This window comes from Lichenostomus cassidix, chromosome 7, assembly GCF_008360975.1.
Source record: "Lichenostomus cassidix isolate B80296 chromosome 7, HeHo_3.0, whole genome shotgun sequence".
NCBI classification, from domain to species: Eukaryota; Metazoa; Chordata; class Aves; order Passeriformes; family Meliphagidae; genus Lichenostomus; species Lichenostomus cassidix.
In genome coordinates, this window is record NC_139488.1 from 646,585 (window position 1) to 658,640 (window position 12,056).

Genomic DNA, 12,056 nt, shown 5'->3' on the forward strand with positions numbered 1-12,056 from the left:
GACTTGAAAACAGTATTAATAAAAAATTGCAAGCCTTAGTCACTTTTATTCTATATGACCTTTTTTTTTTGTTCACAAGTAAAATTACTTGTTTTAACAAAGAAATACTTCAACACCAGACCAAAGAATTCTGTGGGAATATCTGCAGATTTACTTCAGCCTTCAGCATTGCTGCTCCTGACACTGAACAAGAAACTTAGACTTTCAGGGTTAAGAACAGAATTGGTAATCAAAAAGCAAATCAAACCCCAAAGTTTTTAGTGGTGTAAAAGGGGAGAGATCCAATGTGATCTGTGAGATATATTAGATGAAGAACACCTTTACTTATAAGTAATTTTCAGCTCACTGAAGTTCCTGGACCCCTTGACCAAGTTTGTGGCTACTTGGGGACTAGGAACAGACCACTATCACTTTAATTGTCAAAAGTCTTACTGGAATGTGCGTTTAATTCTCAAGGCCACCACTTAAAGAGGGGGCCATTCACCACATTCTAAAAACGCTCTTTGGGTTACCTTATGCAATTGCCAGCACTGAGCACATAAATTTCCTGTTTTATTGCTTCCTTACTCCTGCCTGTGGTGGTTAAGATTTATCAACCAGGGGAAGCATTTTAAGAACAGGAAAGTATGACTATCAAATAAGAAAAATTTGCACAGAGATTCAGGAACACGCACTAGTACTTAATGCTACTACTTTTACCCCTTTTTTACCCCTGGAATTCCTCAGCCCCACACCACAGTCCTACAATGTCTGAAAAGGCAGATGACCAATTGTATTCTGTTGGGGCTTTTTTTTAAATTTTAAGTGCAACATATATCCCCCATCAGCTGCACTCTTGTCTCACACTAAGTATTTCCCGAAACAACCTGTGGCAACTCTACACTGACCCCAAGTATATAGCATGTGCAGGTTTAGAGGTTGTTATGTGTCCACTTGGAGGGAAACAAGGCAGTAACACAGACACGCCAGAAATACAAGGTTAATTGGTAAACCTGGTGTACAGTGTAGTTATTTAAGATTTCAATTAATCAGCACCCATTCCCAGGACTGCAAAATACCACTCTTTTTGGAAGTCATCACCATGGAACCTCCCCTATTTCTGAAGTCAATCACTTGGCTTAACTGACAACTCAGTTTTGTTTTACTTTACCTGTTTTTCTATGTTTCGTAAAAGTAGAGTAGGACTGCTGGGTGACATTTCAAAGTCATGTTCCGGCAAAGAATCCTGTCTCTCAATGGCAGCTTGCGAATTCCCTGTGGTGTTTAATAAAGCTTCTTGGTCTGTCAATTGTATTCGCTTCTTCAAAATGTCTTTTGGAAATGGGAATTCTTCTAAGACCACCATCCCCTAGACAACAGCAATTGAAGATGGTTGACAACAGATTAACCCTCCCAAATATAATTTTTAACGGGCAATCAAACCTGGCACATCCCTCTTAAATCCTTCCAAAAACATTTGAGCACTTAAGCTAGATTTTAAATACACTTAGCAGCTAAAATATGGAAGCACTAGGCATTTTTATTAATAAAAAGCTGCATCAATTAAGTTACTCCTTGTAACAGCAATCACTCCAGTGTTATACCACTGCTTAAACATCTGTGCAAAAATTCAAATCAGAAATTCATACTTAGAGTATTCTATGACCATCTGCCTGCTGATTTAAGATGAGGTTTCTCTGTAAGAAACGACCACCCTTTGATTTGAACTTGGTTTCAGTCTTTGCAGTCAATAAATTTTGCTGGAGACATTTTAAAGTGCTCTATTTCTCTTATGCCTATCCATGTTCTAAGCAAAGCATCAAGTCTATTATTTTCATGAAGCAGAAATTATACAATTCTGAACAAAAGCCTTTTACAATTTAATAACTGATTTTTTAAGGTGAACATTTTTAGAGTTTCATAATTAGAAGATTTATTTAATTAGAATTTCCCAAATATTCTAGCACTCTCACTGCTTTTCAACACCATCTGCACAAATGTGGTATCAGATGTGCTGTTCGATCCAGAACACCACCTAATATGAAATATAACTTTATGTGGTAGGGAAATAACAGTTACATAAATTGAACTAGGAAAATAATACCCCTATTGTGTTTTCCACATGACAGATTAGAAAAAATAGAGGTGTCTAGTACAATCCTAGGTTCGTTTAACAACTATCAGTTGGTTTAAGAACTTAAAATCTTAAACAAAATAAAAGCAAAAATAACCTTGTGACAGTCAAGCCCGGTCCTCAAATAGTCCCTCGGTTTGTCATTACCTTGAGCAAATAAATTTAATACCAGGAAAGGCTATCAAACCTCTCCAGGCTTTTTCTAAAGAGAAAGGGAACGAACTTACTTGCTTTTAAGTACTAATTGTTAGTCCAATATCAAGCAGATTAAAAACAATAGGACCATTCTACTACTACCTCATATTTGTCTTTCTAATGAGAATATTCCACTCAGTCAAAGAAGAAGGAAGACTGACTGAATGTGAACACCAGGAAGCCCTACTGCTATTTCTTTAAGCGAGACAGGCTTCACCTAGGTTGTGGCTGTGGAAAACTAAAGATCCTGTCGTTTCAATGAGACCTGTACTCCTGCCTCAGCAGCAACTGACCTTAAAACATAAAAGCATGTCTCAAAGAGACTTCAAAGAGACAAGGAGAAGAAGCAGAATTGTCTTGTTCTCATTGTGCCTAACTTACTCCCTTGTTTGAGTTACAAATTCAAAGCTGAGAACAAAGATATTCTCTAAAAATAAACAAAAGTTCTTGAAAACTTGGTTTAATGCCTAAAAAGGGCACAGAGATTCGAAATGTCCATCAACTCAATGCTAGATTTTCCACATAGATCATCATTTGTGCTTTTCCATTTACAGCAGATGGACACAAATCCAGACCAGTAGCATACTATAGGCAGTACATTCAAGAAGTTCAAGTAGAAGACTAATGCTTGTGTGCCACAACAGGAAGGCAAGCTACCTCAAAAGCTTTAGACTCCTTCAGAACTTAGAATCTCTAGGCCTTTTTAGTGAAAGGATCATAGGTCACGACCACAGAGAACCTAGAAAGTCTAAAACCCGAATTCTTGGTCAGAGGTCAGAGGAATGGGAAGACACACATTAAAAGGGGTGAAAAGAGTGACATACACACACACGCTTCCAATAGGATTTTATTTTTTGAACTTTCAGAAACATGTTTACCAAGCATGGAAAGAGGAAAGCAGAAAAGAAAGAGGAACACTGACAGACTGTAGAGAAAGGGAGAAATTAAATATGCACAGAAGACAAAGAGCAAAGAATTAGAAGGCTAATAATGACTATACAGGTATTACAAGTTAAATGGGTTAAAATCAGTAGTTTTTGACAGTGATTGCCTTCCTCCCTAAATGGAATTTTGTTTTGCAGATAGAGATTATTTTTTTACATGAAAGGACTCTCAAGGATCCAGAGGTGCTACTTCTGTGTGTGTAGAGATGGAGAAGACACAATGTAGTAGGGCCAGGAAACATCCCACAAGTTATTCATCTCCCTATTGCATTACAGTGTTCAAGGAGTGGCATTTTGCTTGAAATCGTCGTTTCCTGGCTATGAATCATGTTTTTTTCCACTCAAAACACATCACAAACACTCTGAAACCATTAAACACAGCATACAAATTCTAATGCTATTGTGTAACTCCTTTGCAGCCACTAAATGAAAACAAAAAGCTCTTCAATCAGCCCACATGTCCTTCCGTAGCTGCTGCACTGGTGTACTATAAACGTGTACACAAAAAAAAAAATCCCATGTGAAGAAAATAGGTGCCTCCTTCACTATGGGACACAATGCCAAACACTAAACACCACAGCTGGTAAAACAGACATGAAGTTTCAGAAACGAATGTCAATAAAAATCTCCACCAGGAAGATGACTTGGCTTCAAGCCAACATACCACCTAATCCTAAGAAAATGCATGACTAAAGAATGTTTTTCCTCCTATTTCTCTGATATTTATTTCTCAATCTTCTGTAGCTCATCATAAACGCTGACAGCTTTTGGGTATAACAGTGTGCATGAATCTGGTATTTAGGACAACACCAAAACACAGGCATTCTCACCCTTCACCACAATACAAAATCTCCTTTCACAGACCCTTAAACAAAGGTTCTTCAATTCCTTGTAAAGAAAAACCTGACTGGGGACAAGCTGGATACGAAAAGAAGGGCTTTAAGGGCAAAAGGAGAAGACAGAATAGTTTTTCTTTATGTGTTCAGAGGGAAATGCTCTCTGAGATGATTTTCCTCTCCTTTTAAACTCCCTCATAAGTCTCATGTTCAGCCACATAAACTCTGAAGCATCTTCTGGCTCCTCTCAGTTGTGCTTATCTGACCCCAACACAGACCACAGAATCTACTTGAGGTTCACCAATGAAGAGTAAAAGAGCCCTCCTCTAAAACCCCCCAGTAGCACACTACCTCAGGTTTGGCTTCTTTTATGTGAGAATGACCTGAGGACCCCATTAAATTGATAGCTACATTACTAATGGTTTAGGAATGTCACTTTCCCACTGTCTAGCAAGTTCTACTTACACAAACTAGTACGTGAATTACAGACATTGGAATTTTAGTAATAATTAATCCTTGACCTGTTCAAAGTGCTGTACAAACATTAACCAGCTAATCCTCAGAATAAACATGCACTGCAAGTAACAAAAAACCCACCCTGAAAGACCACAATACAAAAATGAATAACCAGCCATCCCACCTGAAAAGCCAATCTCACCTCTCATGCAGAGGGAAAAGCCAGCGTGATAAATGCAGTACTGTGTGCTGGGCCCCTGAAAGCCACTAACAAAATCACTATCAGAGATACAAAGATAAGAATTGCCAAATCCCAGTCCTATACTGGTGCCTTTAGGGTATAGTAGTTTTCAGCTTCTGATGTCTTTCCCATTAAACTCTGCAGGTGATAAACCTGCACAGACAAAAGAAGTCTAGGGCAAAACAACAACAGCAACAAGGAACCAAATACATAAATGTTACAAGAAACACAGTCAAAAGATGATTTAAAAAGCCCATTTATGAGCTTACAGACAATACCTTGGTGGCACGTATCTGTCTGTGAAGGTCAGTTAGTTGCTGGATTTTGTACTCTAGTTCTGAAATCTGGCCTTGAAGCCATGTCCAACGGCTGCCAATTCTAGCTCTGTCTGCAAGCCACTTCCATTCAGAAGTATAGCTGCTGTAAAGACAAAATGCTGGTTAGTCCAAAAATAAAGATAACCACATTTGCACAAGAACATTTCTGACAGCTGCTCCGCCTCATGTTGCAAGCATCTCAGTTGCTTTCAAAAGATATCTGATTATACCCATCCAGTTTCACATCCGCTTATTTCTGTAGCAACAGAACTTGCCCAAACCAGTACAATCCATGCTCACTGGCTATTCCCACACTAAGCTAGTTTTTTGTTCTAGATTATAAAACTCAGAGCTGGATAAACTACTAAACTATATCGGCGAAGGCTGATTACAGATGTGTAAAGAATTCCAGTAACTCTACCAGCAAGAATCCAAACTCTTACACTATACTTCCTCCCACAAGCTTTCACAAATATTGTTTGCTAACAATTGGAATCTAATAAAACACTTCCCAGCAATTACCAGCTAGATATCAGGTCACTGCCCAAAAAATCAACTAAGTAGTTTAGATTTCTTTCATTCAAGCTGTTTTATAAATACCTGTGTTATTTTGGTATAGTCAGGTCACTCTTACTGCTGTTTAAAAATAAGTGCTTTTTGTAACACAAAAAATATGCCTCCTGGTACTTGAAATTGTGAACACCTTAATTTTATTACGCTAAATTCATCACTGGTATCAGCAAACATTACTCAACCTACATATTAAACAAATGAATGATGAAGCCATAACATGCAACAAATAACCTTAATATTCAATAAGATTAAGCAACACAAATAACACAATGCATTATTTTAGTATATAACTTCCACTACTATCCTACCATTAACTAAGTTTGTTTATTTGTTTAGAGAAAACAACAGGTCTTTTTTTCCCCAGTGAAGGCATCAAGTAGCTTGCCACAGCTAACTTAAAAGAACTATAAAAACAAAAATCAAACTTCTGAAAAAGAAGTGTTTTTCCTCAAGTTATTGGGATAATTACTGGATCTAAATCCTTGATGACACTGTAAGTTTTGCACATGCAGAGTACATGATCTCCTTTTCCCCAGGCAATGAAGAGCACTGAAGTATCACAAAAGATACAAGAAAAAACAGATACCAATGAACTGGCACAGGAACATTACTCAAGTGTAATTGTTTCATACAGAATTTTGTGTAAACTACCTCAACAACAAAGAAAGGTAATACAGCCTCCTGCAGAAGATGCCAGACATGTCCTGGCATGAGTAGGGAAATCATAAAATTTGAGAATCCTAATATTTTCAAGGTTAATATTATAAAACATAACTCAAAATTCAAGAACTTTCAGTCTAGTTTAGGTATCATAAATAGTAAGAACAAGACACACTCTCTGGTAGGTTACCTCTAAAATACATAATCTCCTCCCTTTTTAACATTAATTATCCTTCCACATAATTTATCACCAGTTTAAACTCTCTCCTACATAGACAAAATGAACATACGAAATTAGTCAGGAGACTGAAATGTCCTATTTAAATCCAAATTCTATGAGGAAGCAACATGGATTACTAGCAAAAAGAAACTCAAAACACCCTGTAAATATATATAATAATAAATTAATTACAATTTACATATTCTACTAGTAATTTTCCTCTAGTAAAAAAGGCATTACGTAGTCATCTTATGAAAATCTATTTTTCTGACAACCTCTTTTAATTTCTCTTTATTTTCCCATTACCAGCAAAGAGTAAAGAGTCACGATTACTTATGCTTTAACCAGGTCTTCCTGACAAGAACTTCTCTGCAATTGACAGGTTTTGCATGTTTGGACTCCTGAAAGTCATAAAATACACTTGGCTGGGAAAGGGAGGGAATCTGAATTCCAAGTTTTTAATTAAATGTGCTCATACAAGCATGGTGGCTGGAATAGTTAGGATTTGTCTTAGGACTCTGGTCTGGCAAAAAGCTAGTCCTAAGAAAGAGCTGTTTAAAAAGTCTATAAAAACCCCTTAGTTAATAATTTTAACAAAAAAAAAGTTAAAGAGGAATAAAGAGGATAACTGAGAAAAACCCAACAGGAGTATTGAGGTATTTATTTCTGCTCCTTTCTCAAAAGGCAATTGAACAAATGAACAATGAAACCCCACAAACCAGGGCATTGTAACACGAAAGTCGAGGTGAAAGGAAACAAATCACACGGACAGATTCACCTCCCAAGCCAGATGCAACAGTTTGAGGAGAGAGGTGAGCTACCCTCGAACAGACCGAGTAGGAGCAGGCAGCAAATAAGAAGAAAAGCAAGGTATCCTGTACAGCTGGGAAACAAGAAGCAGAATGGAAAGAGCCAGAACTGGTCTTATGTCACCTACACTGCATGAAATCAGCATTGCATAAGGCAATCACAGTCAATACCGAACCACAGCTGAAAATAGCAGGACTGTCAAATGTTGTAACCTCTGTATATTATTTAATCTGTTAATATTTGTTAATCTATTAATCTATTTAATATTACAGGTACAACAAGCATCCTCTGCAAAGCTGCACCACAAGTTATTTTTCAAAAATGAGTTTGCATTTCTTTTTCCCTTAAGCACAGCATTTAACCTTGAATCAACTGCATTCACTGTTAAACATATTATGTACATTTGGCTAAAACACTATGCAAGTATTTCTTAAGACTTTAAATTCTATTATATAATTAAAATAACAGCATTTAATTACACTGTGTAACAATGTCCTTAGACCCCACTCTACGAAAAGATTTCCAGTGAACTAAGCACAAACATTTTATGCTCAGGCTAAAGGAAGAAATTTTAGCTTCCCTCTCTTGCCAGCCCCTGCCCAGTGTCTGCTCAAAGACTTGGGCAGCTACACGCTGACATGGATTAGAGTTGCCCATGGTCAATTTTAACTTCAGAGGCAGCATGACTGAAGCAAGTTTAAGTCTAGATCCCTTTCCCAGTTTTGATACACTGTAGACAGGATAAAGAGACAGAAGCACTGCCGAACTCTGTTCACATCCCTGTCACTCCTATTTGTTTGACCTTGCATTATTTTTTACCATCTTTGCCTTTAAGTCTATTTCTCCACAATTTTTTTACTAAAGCTTATAACTCCCAAGGAAGATAAAACCACTATAAGCTATTCTCCCACTCCTAAAGTGAGCTGTTTGCATGCTAAGTAGTATGGTCACTTCAGTGACAAATGATAACCTATTTCTGCAATTAAAAAAAAAAATAAATCAAACCTGAAACAAACGCCAAACCTGTAACTCTGTTCCTGGGATGCTAGGGAGTAAAGCTCAACATTCACTCAGTAAAGGAAGTTGTTTCAATGTGGCTCCAGTGAATTCACTAATTCTACAAATCCAGGGAAGAAAAAAAAACAATAAAAAACCAATCACAAGCAGTTACAAAAATAACCAGGCTTGTCACTGAAGGAGGATGTCAGAAGCAGGTGCTCAAGTAGAAGATCCTGCTCTTGTTTTTCGTTGGGAATGAGGCAAGCAAAAAGAAGTTTCTATCTGTCCCACTTCCTGTGCGCTCCTTTCGCAAAGGCTCGTTACTTGGTTTCCGTGCTTTTGACTCTAGCATACATCCTCCACAGGAATTCATTCTTCTGCCGGCAACTCAATATAAACCACGTTACACTGGCAAAGTTTCTCATGTTCAGTACTGTAGTACAGGGGAATAGTAAATTTGCATATAAACTTACTTCTCTTGCAATGATTCTAAATCTGCAGATAGATGATCACAGGATATTCATCCAGGACTATTAGAATTTGCAGAGAACAGAGCAATACTGACTTTGTACTAATAAAACATCTAATTTAAATTGCCCTAGAAAAACATCTTGGAATTGCATTAGAGTCAAAACTTGTTTCCATGTGAAATACCCACCTGCATTTCTATTTTGGTTGGACTGTGGGCGAATCCTGCAGAATTTGCAGGAGAAAGAAAGAAAAGAAATGCAGAAGAATAAGGCACAGGGAGCACAGACACAAACGCAGACAGTCCAAGTATGATCAAAAATGTAACTAGGAGCAGACATTCAGGCTGTACTGGAACATCCCAAAGTATGGAAAAGAATTCAGCTGGGGATCAGCAACAGCAGAGGCAGTATAAGCATTTCATCAAACCTACTTGCTTCTGCTAAGACTGAAGAGGTAAGTGAAGAGCACTAAGTACTGCTATTACAGTTGGTACTGTTGCCGGAACTGAAGGAAATTTTCAACCATGGCCTAAGAACAGAATATACAGATGAACCCCTTAGCATTTTCATCTTCCCCCAAAGAGAAATGCTGAAAACAAACCATGTTTTTACATAACCAAACCAATGTTGCAGAACACGACAGGACCCTCAAGTATTTCCAATGCCTCCATTGTGTTCTGGGAGAGATTTGTTTTCCCAATAGCTAAGATCAGCCTGTCTCAAAAAAAAAACCCAAAACCAAATGCAGGCAACCTAACTGAGTGCAAAGGGGAACTGCTAACCAGGATAAAATTGCTGTGCTACACACACTGTTGTTTGGGATTTGTGTGTGGGTTTGGGTTCTTTTTAGTTACAGGAGAGGATGTGGAATTTAAATGTTTAAGACATTTTATTTTTATAAGCAAACAAAACAATAAGCCTGAAAACAGTGTATAAATTATGAAGGAGAAGCACAGTGTTGTTTAAAATGCACAACACACACAGAACCTGGGATTGATAGAAGTATCCAGAAAGTTTGGTTCAAGTAGGTATCGTGAGCACAGGGAAGAATATTTTAGAATGCGCAGCCCTGTGACCATGGCAAGATTTTCCACAAGTGTCTTAAATGCTGAAAATTAAAAGGGAACTAAGGACTCCCAGCTTCGTAACTCCCAGTGAGAACAAGCAGCATGCTCTACCATGACATGTCTGCAGGGACAATGACAGGATGCTTCCTGCTGAATGGGAAAGGAGCACGCGTGCAACAGACCCACATCAAAACTCAAAAAACGCATTTGCCAACACATAACATAGTCACCTTTCAGAAGGCTTTAAAAACACACAAAAGGCTCTTAAATACACACAAGCAAGGCACTAGCACAGTGTGGGTGGGGAAAAAATCCTCCAATTCCAAAATTCTTCATTAAACGTAAGAACAGCCATTATTCCTGACATCCCCTCACACTTACACTTCTGCTTGGTCTCTCCATATGGGGTATTTTGCTCTTTCTGCTAGGTGATGTTCCTTTCAGTTTAATTCACACTGTTCTGGCACCCAGCTGGCAAAAGATACAGTCCTAAAGTGACCTCTACTATTACTACTGGTTCATCTTCTCTTACTAGGAACTCCTGGGCTAACAGAGGCCTATTGCCAATCACATAGCAGTGAAGTATTTGGGAGCAAGAAGCAGCTCATAAACCACAGAGTGACGCTATCCTCAGGATAAAGAGCTAATCATCCTACTTACGGGGAGTCACTGAAAACAATGGCAGAAGTTTATTGTTTTTATGAACAACTGATCTCCGGAAACTGAAAGTCAAAAAGAAATCAGAAGGTTCTCCAGTCTTTAAATCCCATCCAGACATCATATGACTCACCATGAAATTCATGAAACATTGGAAAAAATCACTCATCCCCCAGTTCTCTTGGGAAGTTCACTCAGTTGTACAAAATTACAAAATATTCTCCACATGGTAACCTATCACAAATGCTCCACAGCATACTAGTGTGGTGGGAGTCCCTCCAGGACTGGAGCTGAAAGCTGTGAACTTCCTCAGCCACCCCTAATTTTCCACTGGCATTACAGCCAGTTCTCTGACTACACATGGAAAAGCCCAAAAAGCAACTGTCCTGAATACAAGCATTTTCTTGCAAGCCACTAATTCAGACCCAGGACTTCTACCTTTGGTCAACATGCCAGAGAAATTCAACACGTCCATTTTTCTTCTCTCTGCAGACACTGACAATAAATAAGAGATTACCTATGAAGACTAGAAGATGATATAATGTAAAATATTCAAATTAAATGAATTCAGATATGCTTGTATTTCAGATAACTTTATCTAGATTTTACTCATGAGATTAAAGTGTGCCCTCTCCCAACCAAAACCGTCAACACTTGTAATGGCTGAACAAGTATGTCCAACTATGAAATGACCCGTAAATGCTTTCTCAAGGACTAATTCTTCCAGCACGCCTACATAATGTTTGTTTTCAGAATGAACTAATTTCAGTTGCTGTTAAAGTATTAATTCCCCTGGATCACTTAACTGTTAAACCCATAATAACTACATAACTAAAACAACCCAAAAAAGTGAGTGCTGTTTTGCGAATGCAATCTCTTCTATGCATTCCTGAGTGCAAAAAAGATTAAAACAAATGGTAACAAAATCTGCCCTCTAGTATCATAGCCAATCAACACTACACAAAAAAACAGTATTTACTGTGGCAGTTTACTCTCAGCCTTTGCTCAGACTATCCAGGAGCAATATGCTGCTGTTTTGGGATAACCAGCACCAAACTAAGCTATGCATCCTCTGCCTGCGACTCCCACTCCAAAAAATCAAGGGATTTTTCCTGGTACTCAAAATTAGCCTGCAATCTCTCTGAAGATCTGCAGCCAGGTCATTCTTCTGGAGCATTCCAGGATGCGATCTCCTTTGGTGTTTAACAGAAATTTTTACCTGTCAGACATTATCCTCTGAAACTCTCCATAGCTTCCCAAAACATGGGTTACAGCTGTCCCTATCATCTACAGACATCAGCAACTGCTCATGACAACAACTTCTGGCACCCATGCCTGGTACCACCATCTCTGACGCACTGAGGCCATTTAATGCTTTCAGAATTGGATCCAATAGTGTATGTTGATACCAACACATAATACACACCTTATCTTCCCAAGTCAAAAAACGGTATCCAGCTGAACATTTCTGCTATGCCATCATGCCTGAGGAATTTAT

At 38.2% G+C, this 12,056-nt stretch overlaps 1 protein-coding gene across 1 annotated transcript in view; it reads right to left on the reverse strand.

Annotated features, from left to right (window-relative positions):
* KANSL1L (KAT8 regulatory NSL complex subunit 1 like) overlaps positions 1 to 12,056 on the reverse strand; it is a 62,323-nt gene that overhangs the window by 35,159 nt on the left and 15,108 nt on the right. Inside the window, exons 3-4 of the mRNA XM_085065691.1 lie at positions 5,064 to 5,205; positions 1,151 to 1,348 (exon numbers count right to left, since the gene is read on the reverse strand). Of these exons, the coding sequence (XP_084921817.1) occupies positions 1,151 to 1,348; positions 5,064 to 5,205 (340 nt within the window). The remainder of the gene's footprint in view (positions 1 to 1,150; positions 1,349 to 5,063; positions 5,206 to 12,056) is intronic.